The sequence below is a fragment of the Carassius auratus genome, unplaced genomic scaffold (assembly GCF_003368295.1).
Source record: "Carassius auratus strain Wakin unplaced genomic scaffold, ASM336829v1 scaf_tig00030359, whole genome shotgun sequence".
NCBI classification, from domain to species: domain Eukaryota; kingdom Metazoa; phylum Chordata; class Actinopteri; order Cypriniformes; family Cyprinidae; genus Carassius; species Carassius auratus.
The window spans coordinates 1-23,980 of NW_020525847.1; the positions used below are offsets into that span (position 1 = coordinate 1).

The 23,980-nt window shown below is 34.9% G+C and overlaps 2 protein-coding genes and 1 long non-coding RNA gene across 6 annotated transcripts; 2 read left to right on the forward strand and 1 right to left on the reverse strand.

The window, feature by feature from the left end:
* The first annotated feature begins 128 nt into the window (after nt 1–128).
* On the forward strand, nt 129–2,084 carry LOC113080171 (uncharacterized). The gene is made up of 3 exons (XR_003281814.1): nt 129–139; nt 1,109–1,198; nt 1,459–2,084. It is a non-coding gene; the product is annotated as an uncharacterized LOC113080171 (long non-coding RNA).
* A 1,406-nt stretch (nt 2,085–3,490) lies between these two features.
* LOC113080169 (uncharacterized) lies at nt 3,491–8,121 on the forward strand. Its single transcript, XM_026252404.1, has 7 exons — nt 3,491–3,575; nt 4,489–4,615; nt 4,725–4,818; nt 4,917–5,044; nt 5,492–5,634; nt 6,369–6,566; nt 7,873–8,121. The coding sequence occupies exons 1-7, from the start codon at nt 3,565–3,567 to the stop codon at nt 7,982–7,984; spliced, it is 813 nt and encodes a 270-aa protein (XP_026108189.1). The 5' UTR covers nt 3,491–3,564; the 3' UTR covers nt 7,985–8,121.
* A 1,130-nt stretch (nt 8,122–9,251) lies between these two features.
* On the reverse strand, nt 9,252–23,720 carry LOC113080170 (Golgi integral membrane protein 4-like). Of its 4 annotated transcripts, none has more exons than XM_026252406.1 (16): nt 23,147–23,720; nt 20,375–20,449; nt 20,043–20,092; nt 19,762–19,815; nt 19,444–19,594; nt 19,139–19,221; nt 18,271–18,354; nt 15,511–15,651; nt 15,183–15,422; nt 13,972–14,222; nt 13,213–13,289; nt 12,765–12,829; nt 12,083–12,271; nt 11,829–11,897; nt 11,652–11,738; nt 9,252–10,623 (listed from the first exon to the last, which is right to left on the reverse strand). In XM_026252406.1, exons 1-16 carry the CDS (start codon nt 23,331–23,333, stop codon nt 10,483–10,485), a joined length of 1,944 nt encoding a protein of 647 aa, XP_026108191.1. In that variant the 5' UTR covers nt 23,334–23,720; the 3' UTR covers nt 9,252–10,482. The 4 variants fall into 4 exon arrangements, with proteins under 4 accessions (XP_026108191.1, XP_026108190.1, XP_026108192.1 ...); XM_026252405.1 differs by having other exon boundaries at nt 13,972–14,234; XM_026252408.1 differs by having other exon boundaries at nt 10,495–10,623; nt 11,629–11,738; nt 13,972–14,234.
* Between the last annotated feature and the right edge of the window lie 260 nt (nt 23,721–23,980).

Sequence of the window (23,980 nt, forward strand, 5' to 3'; positions counted from 1 at the left end):
GCCTTTTTTCATATTCTGTGACCTTCTTAATTTCTATGTTCTGCTTGTTTACAGATGGACAGGATCTGTTTATCGGGAAGGCTGTGCAGAAGGCTTACCTGGAGGTGACGGAGGAAGGTGCCGAGGGGGGCAGGATCAGGTGACTTTTATTTCATTCTGCCACATTTTACTCTAATTACATTACACGTTTAATATTCACACTGTCTTCCTACACAATTCAAATCCTCATGCAATTCTAATTAAAATGTTTCTTTTCAAGCTCTCTTATTATTCAATTGTACCTTTTGTGCACCTTTACTTTCTCCTGTGCTTTTTTTCTCAAAGCCTAGGTAAATTGCTTTGTGAAGATTAACACATACTAAAGCCCCCCTCCTGTTCAACATGTCTTTTTTAATTAAGCTAGTTAAGGTTAATAAGGAGTCATCATTTTAATGTTGCTTAATTCCTTTTAATATTAGTTTTCAGTTCTGCATTGACGTCAAAAACAAGTAAAGAGGTCTGAGATTATGAAAAGGAATTAAAAATAATTATTTATGTATTTATGTTGGTTTAAATTAAAATTAAATGTTTATATTATACATTTTCAAAATAAAATTGTTTAATTACTCAAATAGTATACCGTTTAATCAGCTAATTTATTCATCCTACTTATTCTATATTATTATTATTATTATTATTATTATTATTATTATTATTATTATTATTATTAATGTTCAAGGTTATACCAGTTAAATAGCATTTTTACAATTTAAACTAAGCTTACCATCTCTCTCACACTTACACACACACACACACATATATTTCTGGTTTTACAGCTTTTCTTATAAAATAAAGGTCACACAGCACTGCCTGTGAATTTTTTTTATAAAAGATATTAATAATATTTTATCAAAAGGTCATGCTAAACACATTGAATGAGACTTTTTTTTACCATCTAGACATTTTAAATCCACCAAAAATCACTTTTAATTAGAATTTTAATTATTGTTCATTGTAGAAGAGCATCAAATTCACATAATTCTCTTTTTGCACTGAAGTTTTTTTTTATATATATAAATCTCAATCTAAATAATTGTTTTACATCACTGAGCTACTATCTTTTTTGCAGGTATGATTGCATTGACGAGGACACTGGTGCTGTACCCACAGGTCATGGCTGACCATCCCTTCTTCTTCATCATCAGAAACAGAAAAACAGGTCCATGCCATCTTCAAAAACCTATGACCATAACACATATTAAAAATTAAAACAATATATATATACTGTCATTCAAAAGTTTGGGGTAGGTAAGATTTTTTTAAATGTTTTTGAAAAGGTATTTTATGAAGTCTTGTGAAGTCTTTTATTATGAATTTATATTATGACCCAAAATTCTGACTGTTTTACAAAAAGATTTGTTTCTGTGAATGTATCAGGATTTGATGTTTAACCATTGTTCTCATTTTGTTTTCTCCTAGGATCCATCCTCTTCATGGGCAGAGTTATGAACCCTGAAGTCATTGAGCCCTTCGACAATAACTTTGACATGTGAAAGCCCAGCAGCAATCCCAATCTGACACTCACCTCAGTTCATGCGTATCTTTAACATCGTCACGGAAAGCAAGCTCATTACATCGCCATGGTTTTCTAAACACACAAGACAATATTATATAAACAGGATATTTATATGATAAAAGTGACTGTGTTTTGATACTCGTAAGCTTTAACCGCACCAGGAAGTACAGAGCTGTAAATATTTGAAGTTCCTGTGTTTCTTCTCTTGTATATTTGTGTTCTGTAGAGAAACACAGTGATATTTATTGGAAGTATGTGAGCACTTCTCTATGTGTAGACTCACTTAATGTCTTTTCATTCTTTTCTCTCTTTTTTGGTTTTGTACATGGCTGAATACTGCTGACATACTAATATGCCTTATTAAATAAATATGAGTTTTTGATTTCATGAAAGGTTGCGAATGTACAGGTACGTGGAGCGCTGTTGCCATGGAGACTCAGGCGAACCGGAGGAGAGTGCATTTGATATAAGGGATGAAAAAATTACCAGCTGTATTCTCTATTTCAGAAATAAAGATGAATGTCTTCAACTTGTCGTCTGGTGCTTAATTTTAGAGTTGATATATATATATATATATATATTATATATATATATATATATATATATATATATATATATATATATAGTAAGAAGATGTAGGCCTCTGTGCTGTTCACACAATCTCAGCACACGCTTTTGATGTTGAAAATAACTTCTTCTGAAGACTAGAATTGTGCACCTCAAAGACAACAGATGCACTCGATGGAAACAGTCAAATTAATGTCATAGGAAGTTAATGTAAAGGCAAAATGCATACTGAATCAGGTCTGCAACATTCAAAACATGTCTGGTGCTCTATTTTGCATGATAAATGTCAGTCAGATGTGTCTCAAGCTGAGAAGATGCTCAAAGCAGTGTTCAAACAGAGCAATGATAAGAACAATGGTTCATTTCTACAGAAACTAGTTGATGCTTTGTCTGCTGATTGATGACCACTGCCACGACCTGCTTAATTGAAGCTGGAGCTCTGTGCGGTTCATTTCTGAAACACAACATTTGTCTTAACCTGTGGAATACAGTAAGCTTAGGCAAATAAATAATAATACAAAAATACAAATAACTTTCTATGGTTGGTTTGTTTGGCCTTTTTTGAAAAATTAGCTCCTTTGTTAGTTGCTTGCTAATTTAGTTTTCTAGAAAAATGTAAGCAGTAAAACAAAAAAATGCAATTACAATTGTATAAAATTGTAAACATTTTAATGTCTAATGTCTAAATTGGGGACACTGATACTAGTCACTAAATATTAAATTTATTTGTTGATTCTGGAAGCCATAGAATCAATACTTTGTTCTTAAAATATTTGTAGCTTTATTCATTAGGCTACAGTATATCATTATCATAGGATTATTTCTTTGTTTTATTAAACTACATACATATTATGGCAGTAATTTAAATAACGTTCCAGTTAGCTATTTTATTTATTAATTTATACATTTCAGTTTATTTAAATGGTCCTGTGTACCATTTATAAATTAAATTAGATTAAATCAGATTAAAAGTACAAAATTGTCGAGAGGCATAATGTTAAAACTGCTGCTGGAATTGTCTCTCTCACAAAGCCTGGGGCTAGTTGCATAAACCTAGCCATTAAAACGGTGTCTTAAGATCATGTTTGACCAACTTGCAGTTAGCTAAGGGGTAAGAAGTTCAAGTAGACCAAGCTGCTTTTTAATGTAAACGTTAAACGTCTTTAAAAAATAGATTACTAACTTTAAGACTAATCAAAGCCTTTTATGCAACCAGGCTCAGCATACAATTAAAAATTTCCCAAAAGTCACTGAAGTGCAACCTGACGCCCTGACTGACCTCGGATCAGTGAAACCGACGCTGCCTCGCGCATGCGCAGAGCTCACACTCACCTGTCTCACTTTATTCATCCAGCATCACTGCTAAACCGCGCTATATTCCTTGTAAATAATTCACTTCACTGCGTGTGAAATGCCAAAGGGATTTGTCAGAACCAACGGACATGTCCGAAAGGTAGGAAAAGTTTTGACCTAATATTAAACGCATTTGCTGTTTTATTTCTGAACACCGTCTGGAAACGCGTAACTCCTTATTAATCGTCTTTTTTTTTTTTTGCATAATTCATTGGAATTATCACTGGAATGAAGATTAATAGGCTACTACATGAAGATCGACATTTAGGGCTAATTTATTCATGGACTAAAAAGTAATTATTATTAAATTGTTACAGTTATTAGACATTATATAAACGATTACTTTTATAACTACTACATATTATTTAAATTACTTGCTAAGTAAAAAGCAATGTGCATTTACAGGCAGCAGTTTCACAACACATAGGCCTACTAGCTACATAATCAATAACCACTACTAGCGTTAAGATGTGGGCACAAATTCTAAAATGTTCCGATATGATGTGCCGGTGTGCTCGGGTGTCGTGGGTGACTTTAATCCGGATCAGGGTGCAGAGTTCACGGTAAACCACACCAGAACCTCAGCTCAGCGGATGTAAAGACGCGCAGGCTCGCGTTACACACAAACTCTGTCTCAAAACCTGCTGAGCGCCCTACATAGGCAGCACACTGGGGCAGCGTAGGTGCGTGGAGTATTAAATGGTTAACAGCCTAAATTTTATAATCATATTACATTTTCATGTAACATGATACACGCTGCTTATTCCCAAAATGCTTTCTAAATAGTCAGCTCGCTAGGTTTTGGGACACAAACAAGGATTTTCCCAAGGACTCTATTCGTGCAAATGTATTGAAATTTGTTCATTACATTTTTATTATAAATTTACTCTTAGTTAAAAATATATTCAAACTGTGAAATACACCAAATTTGAATGTAAATGTACTGATATCTGATCCATTAAGCATTAGGCCTCTGTAATGTTAGTTAATGGCTTCGTTCTCTCTCAATCTAGTTCCTCTGGAGTGAACACCAGCAGTGAAAGTCTTCCGAAGTCACACTCGCACTACTCTGAGTTAGGCGACACACACACTCCTTTCTCTGTGGAACTGACTCCAGACTCGGGCATTGTTGCCACTCCAGTAAGTCAATTCAAACTCAGTATAATTGCGAAGCATCATGTGTGCTTTGATTGACAGCTCACATGTCTCTACGAACACTGAATGCTGTCATTGTGTTTGTTCCATGCAGCTGCCGTCCGGCCGGTTTAGGTTTGCCTCGTGGCACTGGCTAGAGGAACATGATGTCCGTGGAGACCAGCTCGCCTGCCCCAGGGTCAGAGAGGGTAAGAGGTCATTCGGGGTCACCCTTCTATTATATTTATATTTCTCAGTGTGAACAAGATACAGTCTCTGGCCACACATCAGTGATGTCATCAAACAGGTCCTGCTGAAGACGAGCTGTCTATTAACAGTGAAGATATATTTCTCAGAGGAGGCAGGAGGAAGAGGAGGGAGGATGAAGGACAGAAATGGGAGGAGAGACTCCAGGAGAACTGGGAGAACTGTGCGGTGAGACAGCAATCATCTATCTATATCTATCTATCTATCTATCTATCTATCTATCTATCTATCTATCTATCTATCTATCTATATTTTTTAAAGAAATTTATTATTCAATTCAAGTTTAGTAGTATAACACTTTTTACGATGCAAATCGTTGCAAAGCAACTTTACAGAAGCTTCTACAATATTTAGTAGTAGCTTATCAGTGGTTAAACCTGTATCCTGTTTTCTGGGTAACATTGAGAATATCACTATATACTGTTGCAACATCTCTGCAATGATTTCTGAAGGATCACGTGACACTGAAGACTGGAGTAATGATGCTGAAAATACAGCTTTGCATCACAGGAATAAATGACATTTGAAAATATATAAAAATGGAAAAAAGTTATTTTCAACCAGCTGGTTATCTTCGTAATGCATTTACGCTTCTGTCTCTGTGCTGTACCTCAGGTGCTGAACTTGTCTTATCAGGACTTAGGAGATCCGTACCAGCTGGAGAACTTCATCCGCATCCTGAGGAGACTGGTCCGGGTGGAGCGTCTGCAGCTGGTGGATAACGCACTGAGAGATCTCAGCTCTGTCAGACTGCCAAGGTAGCAAACTAACTTCTACACGATAACAACTGGCAGATGTTTTCATTTTAGTGCGCGAGTGTCGTTCTAAACGCTGCTGACACTGTAAGTGTGTTATAACCATATAACATATAACACAAATTCCCTCTTGATCCTTGAGGCTGTCCTGTCATATTGCATTGGTTGTTTTGTAACAGTACGTGTATGGCTGTGTAAAAATACATGTAATGCTGTAATCTCATATGACGAGTTTATTTTACAGTACAAAGGAAACTGTTAATTATGTACAAGCATCAAACTCAGCTTTAAAAACAGCCTTAATCACATTATTTTATTGGAATATGGGTCTTACTGATAGAAGATTAATTTACCATTGCAGATTTTCAAATTATTTGTGATTCTGTAAAGTTTTGGGGGGAAATGTAAAATTGCAGGATGTTTGCTCTTTTTTGTCCTACAGATATTCAGGACAATTTCTGGAATCAAGTGTCTTTTTCTGGGAAAACTAAAAATGAAAAATTACATTTCTTAGTAAATTAGGTGTTGCCATGCTAAACGAGACTTGTGGTTGCAGTTTCTATTTGGACACTAGATAATTAGACATTTATCCTGCTTGATTTACTGTTTTGTCATCTAGTGCAATGACATTCATACAATTTTAAGCATCAGTTTTGGGGCTAGTGTATATGAAGTAGAACTCTGTGGAACATTACTAACAGCACTTGAGAATGATTGAGAATGTGCATTTGTTATAGATGTAAAATCCTGAATCTTCACCGGAACAACTTGACGTCCATTCGTAAGCTGCCAAAGGTTCCTGAGATCCAGCACTTGTGCCTGTCTGAGAACAGTATTTCCTCTCTGGGTGAACTGACACTGCTGAGGAGCACACCGCTCCGATCTCTGACCCTCAAACGCAACCCCTGCCAGTTTCTGGAGGACTACCGCTCACGGTGAGAGGAATAGAGAGCTAAATTATGTTACTTCTAGTTATACCCTTGTACTGTATGTGTCAGCATGCTTTTAAAAAGAGTACTTACTACAGAAATATATATATTTTTTTAAATAATAAACATAAGAGCGAACTGAATGTAGTTTCCAGACACTTATTTTCATTAATTTGCAATTAAATGATTATTATATGATATGTGCAAATAAATAATTGCAATAATTATAATACAATTTATATTAAATGCAATTAGCTGAACTTGAGAATGACCCAACTTAAGTAGGAATTTTTTTAATTTCTTAATTTTTTACATTGTCTTGGAAATATGCTAAGAAATGTACTGTCGAACTTACTCGTACTGACAAGCATTTATAGTAAACTAAAATATACATTGTTATTACTATTGAAACTTGTATGTCATGTATTTAAATGTATATTTTAATTACACATTTGTAATTATGAAGTTGCAGTTTGGTACATTTATAATTACTATGTGTTTTAGTTAGTCAAAATAAGTGCTTTAAAGAACAATAAGAGTATGATTAAGACATGATTTAAGTAAAACTTTTCATTTGACTTGCGTACTTAAAGGAATAGTTAATCTAAAAATGAAATGTTGTTCCAAAACTGTTTGAATTTCTTTCCTTGTGGAACAAAATAAGATATTGTGAAGAATGTTGGCAACCAAACAGCTGTTGGTAACCTTTGGCTTCCATAGTATTTTCCCCCTACTATGTAAGTCAATAGCTACCAGTTATTGTTTGGTTACCAACATTCTTTAAAAAAATAATTATGTCTCACACAAGAAAGAAAATAATGACAGAATGTTTTCATTTTTGGGTGAAGTATCATTTTCAGTATGTAAAGAAACAATCATAAAAGTGTTCACTACATATACTTAAGTGGCCTTTTATTTAATGAATATTATACTATTGAAAAGTTTTTTTTTTTTTTTAAATATACTTTTAAGATTTGATGTGCCCTACAAGTGTACATTCAATTCAATTAAGTGCACTTTTTTTCACACAAAGGTATATAGAACACCAATGAGCTTTTAATAACTTGCTGTCAAAAAAGAAGATTGATTAAAACTAATCAGCTAATTACAGCTTTTAATTAATTTAAAAAGCCATACACAGTCTGTCTCCAAAAATCACATTATGTTCCAAGTTAATATGCCTGAAGATAATATCATAATTAAAAAAAAAGTTTTGACCAAAGATGTGATCGATCGTTCCAAGTGTTCATAGAGAGTCAAGAGAATAATTGTCTTAAGTCAAGTCTAATCTTGAGACACGTTTCCTCTGCAGTGTGTTCTCCTGTTTGCCAAAACTCCAAGTTCTGGATGGCATCCCAAAGCTACAGGAGGATTCGATGCCTCTCTCTTCACCAGCAGCGTCCAGATCTTGTACCATTCTCTGAGGATGCAACAGGAGAACCTGAAGCCAAGATCTGAATCCAGTGTAATGTACCATCAGAATTAACTCGAAAGCTCTTAAAATGCACTTCTAGCTCTGTAAACTCTATTGAGCTGTTAAAACTACATTTATACCACTTAATAAAGCTATTTTTGTACTTTTACTTCACTTTTTCACATTTCAGTAACTCAAAATAAACCTGCATTTGACTTTGGACAGCAGCAGCCAAGATATAAATGAGAAAAGACAATTATCACATTGTATTTAGGTGTGTTCAAGGTCAAAGCATGTCTGTTGCAGGTAATTCAGGCTATTTGGTGCTCAATGACATGCCAACCCTGAGCTTTGTTAAGTGCAAACTTGTCCTGAGGACTGTTTTGAAAGACAAGTCCTTTCTTAGGTGGTATTGCTTGATGCCCGGCTGACATGGTGTGAAAGAAGGAGCACAGAGATTAAATCAGATACAGTCACGTGACACTGTTAGTGGCAGACAAAACTGATAATATCAAATTTACTTAAAATAGGACAAATGTGCAGATCAAGCTGCCGTCAAAAACCTGACATGACGGCAAACAGAATGGCCAACATAAACATTAAACCAATTTCAGTGTGGGATCACCCCAAATTGATTTATTTACTATGTTTATACACATTCAGTTGCCTTTGTCGTGTGAAATTCAGCTCATCCTTTCAGTAATTCATATGCGCTTCAGTGTTTTGTTATAATTTTGGTGTCAATTTCAGCACTGCTGAAACCCGAGCCGAGGAGACTGTGTGTGCGGGAAAGCGAATAGCAGAGGGATGACGGATCTGACAAAATGATACAGACTATTACAACTGTAAAGTGGCTTTGTTTGTCAGCAAATCAAGTCCATAACAATTCAGACACGATAGGCTACACAAAATACAACCAATGTAGTACTTTTGATGAAGAATGAGAAGCAGAAAACAGTTTTGATGTACTATTCATCCGGAGCTCTCGTTCTTCTGACTGACTGAAGAACTGGGTCTATATGTTCCCTCTCGGTCACATACTGCAGCTTCTCATCTTCAACCTTCCAGGAACTGCAGGATGACAGCAGTATAACTTTACTTTGGGTTTATCTTTACATTTCTGTTAGACAAAGAGATTTTTCCCCTCTACTCAAGGTCACCAAACATCAAAACATGCCAGAATTTGGGCATGATTAAAAGAGGATGAGTATTAAATCCACCCATATTTATTCCGCTCACATTTCCTTTATCAAAAAAAAAAAAAAACAGCACAAAAATATTACTCAGAATGGTTTTATTTGACTTTTACAAAACTTTGGAGGTGGGGTCTGTACACATATAGATATCCATTTTAAATATAAAGTATTAAAGCTGAACACTTGACAGGAGAGCTGGTTTAAGCAATATTACAGTACATTAACTAATAAATCTAAAATTATTATGCGTCCTGGAAAAAAAAAAGATTATTTCATTTATATAAAACTAAGTATATACGAAAAAGACAAAATAAATAAAAATGTTCAGTATTGTAGTGATTTAGCATACATTCAGAACAAATCATTTTGAGTAAATTAATCCAGCAATTTTATTTACTCGTCACATATTCTAGATCTACATGCGAATATTATGTCTCATCAATTCTCATTTCCAATGTACAGTTAATTCTCTGCTGTCTGATGTTGTGTTAAAGACTTACAGTGACAAGAAGATTTTTTAGGCCCCCGTTCATTAGCATGTAGAATACTAGTACTAGTTTATACTAGAATAGAAGTTGACAGGTCCAAAAAAAAAAAAAAAGATAAAAATGTGTTTCCATAATGGAGACATTGGACAAAGTATAATATAATCTCTGAGGCACTTAGTGAAAAGCAGATGAAAATCAGTATTAAACTGAATGATTTTGGTTCTCGTCTAGGCATCATATAATCCAATTAAGGTAAATAAGCAAATATAGTAACTTTTAAAAACTTGAGCTTTCGACAGCTACAGTTATCGGGTTGAATTACTTGTAAACATTCCTGTTGACCCAAGCATCTTGCCGAAACCCATCCTGCATTATTCATCGATACGATGGATGAATTAGCACCACGTGTTTGGGTAGGGCCAGGAGAAGACTCAATGCTGATTGGTGACTGCTGCCAGTCCATCAGAATAAGTCTTAATTACTAAAATAAAGCTGTTTAATTTCAAAAAATATATCTTGAATGTGGAGCACGACTGATCAAAAAAGGCACTTGGCAAAACTTTCAGTGCAAGACTTTCTGGTGGTTGGAATCTGATCTGTCGTCCAGTTAAAGAAATCATATCAGAACATACTAACTAGAAATGACAAGACAGTATAGACAGAGCATTTGGTCTGTAAATGGTTGGGCATTTTGGCGCATCTTGGTTTCAGTGTCTCAAAGACCAGAAGTGAAACCTGTTTCCTATTCCTCAGAACAACCCTACAGGCTGGGAAACCCAATCCAAACAGGTAGCAGCGATTGGCTGTCCTTGCTTTCAATCATCTCACATTTCTGCCCTGCTATTGGGTGGTTTATCACCGTTGCCTCCTTCCTCCTCTTCTTCTTCTTCGTAGTTCTCCTCATTGGGATGTTGAGCGGCCTGATTATCCTGCTTCACCGCTACATCCTGGTCTCTGGCCTCTTCCTGTACAGACGAACAAACGGAAACAAAAATATTCAAACATGGTTGCTTGCTACTAACCACTTAAAATTTCTGTTTCATAGAGGAAAAAAATTTGGGATTGGTTTAGCCCAAAATGAGAGGAAGTAAATGATGACACAGTATTAATATTGGGTGACCTTTCCATTTAAAAGTGCACCGATATGGATAGAGATTCCCTGAATCTAAGAGAAGAGGTGAAAATGGAGGAGAGGTGTTTAAAGTGAAGCTGGACTCATGGCAGTAACTGGACACCGTTGAGAACGCTGCAATCGATCCGACTCACCCAACAGTCTACAGTTACTGCGGCAGATTGTAAAGAAGAAGAAGTGAAAACCTACAGACGTAAGCACTACACAACTAACCATGACACATTACAGTAACCATAAACTCTTTGTCTTTGAAACAATGGTTTCTTGTCAAAAAAGTTAAGCGGTTATGCATTTAATCTATTTTATATATATGTGCTACTGTTTAAAACGTTGGGGTTGGTAAGAATTTTGAATGTTTTTCGAAAGAAGTATTTTATGCTCATCAAGGCTGCATTTCTTTGCTCACAATACAGTAAAAACTGTAATATTGTGAAGTATTATTACAATAAAAAAACTTTTAGATTTCAATACATTTGTGTAAAATGTAATTTATTCCTGTGATGCAATGCGTAATTTTTCACTTCAGTGTAAATCATTCTAATATGCTGATTTGCAGCTCAAGAAACATTTCTGATTATTGCCAGTGTTGAAAGTCTCGTGATGCTTAATATTTGTGTGAAAATATGTTTCTTTCAGGAATCTTTGATGAATTGAATGTACACATTTTGACACTGCGAATATATCTTTTAATCAATTTAAAGCATCCTTGCAGAAAAAAAAAATCTTACTGACCTGAATAAAGGAACAAAGAAGAAATATTAAAAACAAATATTAAAGATTTTTCTACTGAACTAAAACAGTATTGTATAAAGCGCTATATAAATAAAGGTGACCTGACCTGACTTGACTTGACTTTTATACCTGTTCTCCATTCTCCTCATTATACTGGTCTCCCTCTTCCTCCCGCACTGCCTCCCGCTTCTGATTATCTACCAGCTCATCCTGAGGCTGGAGAGAGAACGCCATCACAGTTAGGCAACAAATAACAATTCTTAATTTGTTTTAGGACTGTGTGTGCATTAGCACTTGTTATCCGACCTCGTCATCTCCATCTTCCTGGTACTGCTCATCCAGAGCATCTTCCTGTTGGTCTGGGTTTCCAGCCATCTGCACAAAACACACAAAATCAATTTCTGAATTTCTCAGGTACACAATAAATAACCCACAGAAGTCAACAACAGGGAATTCTCACACTAAATCAATGTATACTCAGTTACTTTTTATGTATCTTCAGCCACAGACAAATCACATTACTGCTCCAAATGCATTTTATAAAATACTCGGTCACTTACCACCGGCTGTTCTTCGGCGGGTGGCCGGTGCTGATTCTCTACGGCCAGGTGCATGTCAGGGTGGCCAACGGGTGCCACCTCTTCTTCCTTCTCTCCCTCATGGGGCTGCTGATGCTCCGCCTCCTCAAATTCATCCTCGCCCTGGTTGTTTGGGTCATGCGCCGGATCAACTTCTGCTTCTACAGGATGCTATAACAAAAGATATTTATCATCATTACACACACTGGGTTAAAACAAATATATATTTTTGAAATATATATACAGGTGCTGTTTATATAATTATAATATCATCCAAAAGTTGATTTCACTAATTCCATTAAAAAAGTGAAACTTGTATATTATATTCATTCATTACACACAGACTGATATATTTCAAATGTTTACTTCTTTAAATTTTGATGATTATAACTGACAACTAAGGAAAATCCCAAATTCAGTATCTCAGAAAATTAGAATATTGTGAAAAGGTTCAATATTGAAGACACCTGGCGCCACACTCTAAACTGATAATTAATTTCAAAACACCTGCAAAGGCCATATTATATATATATATATAAACAATTGATCAGTGTTTGTATCAAGGTCCTTGAAAAATGTGTTTATGCAGTTTATACATAGTAAACCTAGCCTTGTTTATACTGGTGCATGTACATGTTTTTATAATAACATAAAGGCAACACACCTCATCTTCATGATGAACATGCTCTGCTTCATCTGGCCTCGCCTCCTCATGGTGCACATTCACCTCTACAAATGACAGAGAAATGAAAAATATGTCTTAGGTTGCTGGGGTATATTTGTAGCAATGGCTAAAAACACATTGTGTGGGTCAAAATTATAGATTTTTCTTTTATGCTAAAAATCATTAGGACATTTAAGTAAAGATCCTGTTCGATTTCCTACCGTAAATATATCAAAACTAAATTTTTGATCAGGAATGTTCATTGAGAAGTACTTCATTTGGACAACTTTGATTTTTTCCATACAATTGAAATCTTATTTATTCAGCCTTCGGATGATGTATAAATCTCAATTTCAGAATTTTCACATATAATGCAAAGCCAATAAAACTGTACCAGAGTAAAAGAAAAAGTAGCACTGCTACGATGTAAAAGCACATCAGCTGTCACCTTTCTCCTCAGCTATCTGTGGCTCTTCTTCTCCCTGGACTATATCAGCATCCATGTTTTCATACTGTGCCTTTTCCCTGATAAATACAGAAAATAAAAGAATTTATAAAATAAACCGTAAGAGTTTCCTAGTTTAGAACACGGTGAAAGAACAGTAATACACACAACCAATGAATGCAGAAAGAAGCTTGCTAGTAGTTTTTTGTAAAAAACTAAAACTAAAAATATTTATTTACTGATTTTCATTTATTATTACGCATTTGGATCAAAGACGAAAAGGAGTTTTCAAGCACCAAAACAGTAAAAATATAAAAAAATTAAAAAATTCAGCTTAAATATTTTTTCATACACTAGAATGTGTTCGGTTTAGTTTGGTTTCTGAACAAAAAAAATTCTACCGTGATTTACTGAAGACTCCCACTAAATGACATTCAGTGTATTTCATATAGAACAAGAATCTTTATTTGACATTAAAAGACTATTTAAGGACCACAGTGCAGCCAACAAAAACTAATTAACTGTAATTATTTCACCCGTATTATTTGATATTCACAAAAATGGTTTGAAATGTTAGGAGACCAACATGGGACGTCTCATCTTCATGTATATTATTTCTACAATAAATTGTTGTCGCAACCATTTCAGTGATTTGATGCCCAGATTGCCCACAACTTTCAAAAATATTCTTTAAATATTCCTAATAGAATTCACTTTTTGAAATCAATTCCTAACTGCTTTACTCAAGGAAGGGTCTCTGACCGAAGCATTTCTTGCTGGAGTTGTTGCTCTTTGAGATCGGCTTCTCTGTTGTGCTGTTCCTCTGTCTCTCTCTGCAGACGCAGCTTCTCCTCTTTCTCCTTCTGATGCTGCAGCTGCTGTTTCTTCAGGGCCTCCTGATGCAGGTGAAGCTGTCTGCGCTCCTCCTCCAGATGTGCAGCTAGACGCTGCTGCTCCTGCTGCTGTTCATACGCTGACTTCTCGTGCTGCACATGAGCCTCAGCTGGCGCCACCTGGGGGAAAAACTGAAGAGCTTACAATGAGAAGCAAACAGAATGCAGATCGAGTTGGAGGACAACGCATGAATGGAAGACTGTTAAAGATGACAACTCAGTATTCATAAAAAGCATAAAAACATATAGCGCATACAAATATTGCATTAAATAATGATAATTGAACTGCTTTCTAGTGGTACTTCTCATCACAGAATAATGCATCATTTCTATAATTTTTTGCCTTTCAAATTTAGTTGAAAATAAGGCATCTTACAAAACAGCATTATTTGGCTGCCAACCTTCTGGAACAAATATATTTCTTAAAGCAAATCATCATATAAGAATGATTTCTGAAGGATCCTGTGACACTACAGACTGGAGTAATTCAGATTTGCATCACTGGGATAAATTACAGTTTAAAATCTATTAAAACAGACAACAGATTTTTTAAATTATAGTAATATCAAATTTAGTAAGCGTATTGATCAAATAAATGCTGCTCTGGTGAGCTTGTCTTTCAAAAATCTTACTACAAAATCTTTCAGACCCCAAACTTTTGAAAAGGTTATGTAGGCACATTAGTTTATTAGTAACCTGTCTAACATACATTTCACATAAAGAGACAAAACTCAAAAAATCTAACTTGACTGAGGACTGTCTGCCAAAAGTTAACATTGCATTATATTAAAATCGACTTATATTCTCTTGCTAAAAAAAAAAAAAAAAAAAAATTACCCCCCCCCCCATTATAAAATAATAATAATATTATTATAATAAAAATAAAACAACTTTACAATAAAAAAGCATTTTTCTTAGAAAAAAAAAAAAAAAAAAAAGTTAGATAAATGTTTTTAATTTAAATTGAATATAAATACAATTTATTTTTTATTTTTTATTTGGCCAAATAATCACAGAACAACTTTAGTCCAAGGGGCTTTATTTTTGGCCACTAATGTTTGTGTTTGGAAGAGTTCTGACCTCATGACCGTGATGTTGCTCCCTCTCCAGTGCGTTCTCATCTGGTTGGTTGGCCTGTGGCTCCTCCTCCTCTGCTTCATTATGTGCCACATCAAACTCCTCCTCCAGTTTCTGTGGCTGCCCGGCCTGCTCCATCTCCTCCTCTGCCAGCTCTCTCTTCCTCTCCTCAGCTCCTCCCATTTCTCCATCCTCCTCCCTGTGCTGCGACTGAGGCTTCTGAACCTCATCATGCTTCTCCGCCTGACGAGATGCACATGAGACAGACCTCAGTGACATGAGTAGTTTGAAAAGAAACAAAAAAAGAATACATTTTGAACAGCTTCAACACCTCTGGCTGAGCCTCTTGGGGTTGATGGTGCTCCTCTGCGTTCCTGTTCTGGACCGGCTGGACCATCTGAGCAGATTCATGTCTCAAACTGGGCATTTTATTGAGCGTTTCCTTCAGCTGTTTATATTCATCCACCTGAACCTGGAACACACGGAGACCAACAACATTAGTACAAAATATCACATTAGAATGACAGCGTCATATACACTGCTGAAATGTTTGGAGGTGAGCGGAAACAGGACACAAACACAGCAAGCTGAAATCAAGAACCTGACAAAAGGCAGAAGAGAAAGAGATATTAAAGACCATTATTAATGAAAAACACCAAGAACAGAATGAAAGCCAAAGCAATCTATATAAATAATAACTACTTCTACTTAAAATTCATTTAGTGGCCTGAAATGTATTTACATATCTAATAATTTAATATTTATATTAACATTTAAAATGTTTTAAATCAATTGTGCTCAAAAGTATATTTTTAGAACTTACAACAAACTTTATTTAATTTAAAACAAATGCTAAAAAACTACTTGGTTTTAATTTTAATTTAATATTTAATACCTATTTAATCATTTAATGTTTATACAACAGTGATTTAAAAGGCACATAATTTAAAGTTAAAGCAAAATGTATTTAATTGAACAAATACTACAAAACCAAGTTTTTTTTTTTTTATTCATGTATTTATTTAATATTTATAGAAACTTTTATTTACAAATATATATGGTGTTCAAAAGCATTAAATAGTTTTTTTAATGGATGTTTTAAATTTAAATTGAAAAAAAAGAAATTTATATATTGCGTGTGTGTGTGTGTGTCTGTGTGTGTGTGTATTTTTTCTTTTACATAAACGTTTTTTTTTTTTTTTTTGCTCATTTCAAAATTGCACCAATTCAAATTGCTAAATTTGAATAGATGCAAAAACCAATTAGAGGGAAGAGCTACACAGGAAGTAAGTAACAACTAAAACTTTGGATCTGATATTCAAACAGTGCTAGTGTCTGGTCAAAACATTATTCTTTTAAACCATACTAATGTTTTATTATCCTCAGTTCATACCCAAATAGCCTCAATCCTAACCTAACCAATCCTATTTCCTCCCACTTCTCCTATACTTGGGTACCTGTTTTTTCTTTTCTGGTTGAAAGGCAGCTGCTGGAAGCATATGGAAGGAAAGTAACACTAAGAATGTGTGAGTTTGAAAAGAGAACAAGTGCAAACACACACACGCTAAACCCACTTCCTCCCAGCATCCTTTCCCATCATCCTGAGAAAGCAGATAGTGACAGTCCTAATTAACAAGCATCTGTTCATCTGTTTCACAAAGCCGCAGAGACACAGCGAGTAAACAGGAAGCACAGCATGTATTGCTTATCTGAGTCATGCACATTTTTGCATATTAAACCAGGGTAAGAAGTTCTGTAGAGCAAGTGAAGGAAAGAGAGAGTGTGCAAGAGATCATTATGGCCTTGTGGAAAGGAACTGGACTTGAAATGCAGGCGTAGGCCTGTTTAACACAGCTCAAGCAAGTGCACTGCAGTCTAACATTTTTGATGCATAATTGATATGCAATACTATGCAAAAAATAAAATAATTTCTTGGTCCACATATTAGCTCTGCATCAAAACCTAGTGAGTTGCCTGGCTGCCTATCCTAAATGCCAAGGAACCTCACAGACCAAGGCATACAAATAACATTTCTCAAGCAAATTGCAAAGGAAATGCAACTTAATTGTTGCATCTTAAAGTAAATGCCAAAAGAGCTTGGATTATGTTGTTAAGCATGAAAATGCACAGCACCCACAAATACTGTGTAAAGGAATTAATAAATAAATTAAAATAAATGCATACAAAGTAATTTCATTTAATTAAAACAAATATTTCACATTTCTTGCACTTTGTCCGCTGTCTTGAATTTACATTTTCACTGTCATATTTATTTAGTTATTGGTGTTTTTGGATAGGGACGGTACAAACTCATGACTCCAGCCAAAAAATAAATAAATAAAACTAAAATAACTAAACTAAATCTGAAAAAAAAAAATAATTATTATAAATAACTTCTAGAATGAAACAAATGAACAAAATGAATAAAACATTAAAATGAAAATTGACATAAAAAATGTATATTAATAAAAATATAATCCTTAAAATTATAATAGCATCTTAATGATACTAAAACAACATGAATAAAATGATTTTGTTAAAATAATAAAATTATTTTGTGTATGTTTTTACAAAAATAAATACAATATTTCACACTTTGAGCTTCGGTAATAATTACATTTCACCAAACAAAGCATGCAAACAATTGTATTTTTATCTATTTTTATGTAGATTTAGTATACATATAACCAGGGGCATCTATAACAGTAATTATTAAAGTGTAAAATATTGCAAAGGTTCATGCTGATAAGTAGGTTTACAGCTCATGTTCACCATATTTTCTGCTAAGCGTAGCAAATATTTATCTTGTGCAGCAAAAATAAGGTCAGTCCTGAAATGCTACTTTCATCTTCAAATCTGATACACAGCGTTGCTTTGCTTACACACACAGACACGGTGTGACTACTGGAACCTGCTATTATTGGTGCAGAAATAAATACATGCCATTTGCAAGCTGCTTACATGAGCTATGTGAAACTAGACTTGTATTTCCCACTGGACATGCTCTGCTCAATGATTCATCAGTCAGTAGGATGCATGCACAGCAAACACACAGCTTAAAGCACATACACACACACACACACCCCCTGACCTGGGCTGCAGCCAGTGCACTCTTGTGGTCCTCCAGGGTCAACACAAGTTGGTCGTGTGTAGATTTTAAGTTCTTGTGCTGTTGCTACAAAAAGGACCATCACAGGCAACACAGATAGAAGCTTTCAGTACAACCAAACTGAATGCAAGTATGGATAGTGCAACTGAAGTGCAACAAGATGGATCAAGAAACCAAGGATCATGGCTAAATAGAAATTCTAATCGGGTCAATTTCATGCAAAATTGTTAAAACATTTGCGGGTAATTTCACCCAAAAATCTAAAGAAAAATATATGCATATATATATATGCATAATCATAACAATTAAGCACAATTGCTCCCTAATTTGTAATTTATTGGAATTATAAGCACAGTAAGTACAATTACACCATTGTACTGATTTAATTAAAAATATTTTAAACAAATAAATATAATATTTATATTACATTTTACTTATTAAATAAACACTAATTAAATATACATGAATAAAGAAATAAAACTATGTACTTTTGTATTGACATGCTTTGAATGTGCATTTTATTGACGTTAAACATAAAAAATAAAAATTCAAATAGCTTTTAAAAAGAATTCAGTTTCTTCATGCAAAATATATTTTCTAATCTTCATATTTATCTTCATTATATTTAATGTGTATTTATTTTTGGTGAATTTTACAGCTTCTATATCAGACATATCGTGACTTCGCAAGATTATATTATTCATCTGTGGCAAAAGGCACCAATGGCTTAATTAGACTTACAACCATAACACATATTTTGTACAATTGTTCTAAAAACATGTTTCTTTTACTTTCAAGCTGAAGCATTGTGCTAATATAAAACAAAACCCATAGTGCTTTTCGGCATTACCCTGGTGTCCTGGAGCTGCACATAGACTTCCTGATGAGCTTTTCTCAGCTGCTTGTTCTCCTCACGTAGGTTTAATATATTCTCTGGAGAAGAAAAGAGAAAATAGAGTCAGCTGAAATGACCACAGCTGGTAACTCCACCATACAGACTACAGAAGGTGGCATAAACGACTGTGGGATGCACAGGGCAAAATAAATGTTCACATTTCTTGCCTGTGCAAAACACACTGCCGTGACTCTTTTAGTTGACGGATGCAAGGGTGTTGCTTTGTGACTGCTATGAGAAAGATGGTGGGAACGTAATACCTTTGAGCTTGGAAATCTCTGACTCTTTAGTCTGATGAACCTCGTCGAGCCTCTGTTTGTGTTCATCTAATGCCTTGTTGTGTTCATCTTCTTGCAGCTGATGTTGCTCTTGTAGCTCATAAAACTGCTTTTTTAGTTCGTTGTGCTGGTTCTGATGGTAAACACACACACACACACACACACACACACACACACACACACACACACAACAGTGAATTATTTGTGTTTGGTGAGGGAAGAAAAGACATGCATATTTTACAGTACATCACAAAGCATTATTTTTGAAAGCAAGCATGTAGATGTGTTTTTCCCACTGACCTTCAAAATCTGATGCTGGGAATGCAGAGAATTAAACCTGACGCCGGAGTCTTGCTGTAAGCAGACAAACACAAACAGACCTGGTTATTTTGTATGCACAGCATCATTGTGCATCTAAACACCATGCCAGAGAGCCACAGGCCGTGATATCTGAGAAACATATGAGTCATTCTCATACAAACAACCAGATGAGCATTTGACTTCAGGGCAAAGCTTCTCCTGCATTTCACAACTCAAGTTTTTACTCCATCCTTTATGCTGTAGATCTCTAAACGACAAACCTTTTCTTTGCTGAGAGACTGCTGAGCCTCTATTTTATACACAAGATAATCTGTGAGGAAAAAGCAAAAGCAAGTATTACAGCAGAGTCCAATGCAATACTGTTTATGCCATCGTATGTTATTTTATTCCTACTGCAGTCATGCATTTTCAGTTTGCCATAAAAGTTTCCAAATGCTCTTAGGATCCTATTAACGTAACAGTTGGCATAACATAGCGGCTTTGGGCTGCCCCAGTTTATCCATCATGCAAGCTACAGGATTTCATTACGCTTCATGGTTTCCCTTTTCATCTGTTAGTCACTGATGTTGGCATACATCACAAACAAACTTGCCGTCTTTGGATTTTTTATGCTCCAGACGCTCCTTCTGAAGAGATTTCTCCAACCTGGAGCGATGCTCGTACACAACTGAGAGGAAGAAAGTGAGAGAAAAATAGATTTGGTTCTGGTATACTGACATCCAGCCCGACTTCAGAATAAAAGTGCATCCTTAGTGATTCAAAGAGGCAACTTTTTAGCAACACTGTTCTGGGTTTTAATGCGTTTTAAGGCTTGGTAAGAAGTTAAATATCTAAATTCATCCCCTCTAAATCGGTGCAGATACAGCCATCAAAGCACTGGTTATGTAACACTCATTCACCTCAATATCAGCACTTTATTGTAACTGAAAGTCCTGAGTGCAATAAATGTTTTGGATAAAAATTAGAATCATATGAGAGGATCGTGATCTCAAATCCCATGGAGAAAGACAAATCGTGAGTAAGAATCATGCAGCCCTAAACCCCACATCAACCAGAAGCTTTGAGCTGAGCTATTTCTGAAGATTTTTCCCACTGTGTGATCCACTGACCCGTTGAGTGCCACATCCGACCCTCTTCATTTCTCACTAATGGCTTCAGAATGAAAGGTTGCCCCTGCTGCTCTCGTTTTAAAATGTAACATGAGATGTGAATGTGCACAGCAGCCCTCCTTCAAAATCTGAGATGCCACAGGAAATAAAGCCTGACTAAACTTTCCCTCTCATTATTTATATTAGTCCAGCAGTGTAGGTTGTTTCTTGATCTTGAACTACTCTATTGCAGTGAAGACGTGGTCTGCATCCTCTGACCCTTGTGTCTGGTCTTGTATCCTCCCATTACAATCATCATTACATTACTGGCACATCAAGTACTGATTATACTGATTAAAGAGGCTGTGCAGTGATTAAGACTCGAAGCAAGTAATCACAGATGACTGTCAAACACAGTCTCAATATAAGACCTCCTAGTGGTACAATAAAAGCATTCATGCTCAGGACATAGGAAACCTGTTCGACTAAAGATTTAATGTCCCAAAGCCCATAATAAACATCTGTAACAAACTTTTTTTGTAATTTATATTGTTCATATGTTGCTGTCAAGACAAATATGAACTATATAAATATGGGGCAATTTATTAAAAATGACAATTATAATTAATTCTAAAATAATTCTAAAATTAAATACTTAAAACCTAAATCTCTCCCCACAGGAAGTTCAATAAAAACTAATTATTTTATAAAAACATTGTTATTAATAAAATTTGTTGATAAAGACAAAAATCAGAACCATGTAAATAAAACAATTTAATGTTAATTTATAACATTTATTTTAAATGGCTGTTATATTTTTATTTTTTAATTGTTTTATTTATATATTATATTTCTTGTAAAAATCTTATTGTTGAGCTCTGAGCATTTAAATGTATTTATTTTTGTTAAGGTCCACATGGGAAAGCAACAAAACTGTAGTTTAATCATCAACAGTTTAACATAGATCTACTTTTGATCTAAAGGCAAAGGCCATTTCTTCTTGCCCTTTCAGCAGCAATCATATCGAGCTTGGAGTGAGGGCAAACAACGAAGCCCATCTCTGTGGGACAATAGAATGAAAGACTGTGAAATTAGGCACAGGTTGAAACAAGCTGGTTGCCAACATAATGTTTTGCATAAAAATGAGCACCTGCAGGGAATCGATGCTGTAGCTACACAGAGACAAGCAAACATTTCTGGGATTTCAATACATGATTTCAGACCACTTGATCAGTTTCAAATACATCTCACTGTGTGAATTGCGGCAAAGATGGATTTGCATCAAAACACAGTTTGATTTGCATGAAAAGGATTGCAAACTTAATCAATGAATTTCTCTGAAAATCTATTAGTCAAGCGTGTAGAAGATCAAATGTGTGTATTGCTATATTGAATCGTTTAAATTGTTTGAACACAATCATTTGATTATCTTTAACCAATATTCATATTCAACTGCCCAACAATTTATTTATTTATTTATTTTGGAAAGAAATTGATGATTTTATTCCGTAAGGATGTTACATTTATTTTTAAAAAGTAATAAAACTATTGCTAGAAAAATCTCTATTTTAAATAAAGGCTGTTCTTTTTAACTTTATTCAACAAAGAATCCATGAAAAAAGTATCACAGGTTCTAAAAGAAATATTAAGCAGCAAAACTGTTTCTAACACTGTTATTAAATCAGAATATTAGAATGATTTCAGAAGGATCATGTGACACTGAAGAATGGTTTAATGATGATGAAAATACAGCTTTGCATCTGAGGAATAAATGGTATTTTAAAGCATAGTAAAATAGAAAACCATTATTTTTAAAGGAAATAATATATTTCACAATTTTACGTATGTTTGGTCAAATAAATGCAACCATGATGGACAAGACGCTTCTATATGTATATAAAAACAATCTTACTGATCCCAAACTTTTAAACAACAGTGGAAGTTTTGTTTAAGAGACTAGATCTTTCTTAACCAGTAGGCAACATTCTATTTTCATGAATGGGTCTTAAAACATGCAGAAAAGTTAGAAATTCAGTTAATGTGTATTCAAAACATGTCATCTATCATGTTAGATTCCTTTATGTCACTGAAACCTAAAACTTTTGATGACCTCTCTGAAGCGTTAACCACAACGCCACAATCAAAGGCCCAACAGGACGGTCACTAACAGTTAAAACAAATAAATAAATAAGATAAAAAGTTTCTTAGCTCGCTTTTTTAATGTTTCACAGAATGTTGCTTGCGTCGTGACGTCATCGCGCGACGTGTGTTTTTACCTTGAAGCTGAGCGGAAAGAGACTCCTGGTGCTGCTGGTATTTCACGGCCATCTCTTCTGTCCTCTTCAGCTGTTTGTGCATCTCGTAGGAAAACATCCCACCGTAGATCATCCCAAACACCACTGTGAGCAGTAACAGAGACTGGGAAATCTTCTTCTGCTTCCTGGAGCACGCGCCGTTGCCCATGTTCCCTCCTCTCCCGGATTCCACAGAAACTTTCCCGGGAATTATTTTCTCTTCACTCTTCAGTGTAGAAAAAGCTGAGTTCTCTGCCAGATTCCTCGTGAAACATTATAATTGCATCACAGTTGCTCTTGCGACTTTTTTATGTTTGAAATGTTTACAAAAGTCTCACGTTTCGCTAAGTTTTCCAAAAACAGATTGAGCAACAGATAAAAAAAATAATAATGAATCCGGTTGTAGTCGGTCCTCGTGCTTAGTCAAAGCTCTGTTAAGTTTCCTACATAATGAAAAACGGTCTTTTTACTAATTAAAAGAAGTTTAGAGAGGCCTAATCGCACCTTTAGTTACGTGTCACGTAGAGCTGCGACAGCGAATCATCCAGAAGGAACTCCCGCCCCTCACAAACATTAAATTACTACGATTGGTTAAAGTTCGTGTCAATCAAAATAGATTTGCTCTGATGGGAGGGGCGTGCGTGTGAGAACGTCTCCAAAAATGTCCAGAAGGCAAGGAAATGTTTTCAAGTGCAAAAAAAAAAAAAAAAAAAAAAAAAAATATATATATATATATATATATATATATATATATATTTATTTTGTTATTTTAAACTGTAAAAATAATAATACAAATGTCATTATCTTTGGAACACC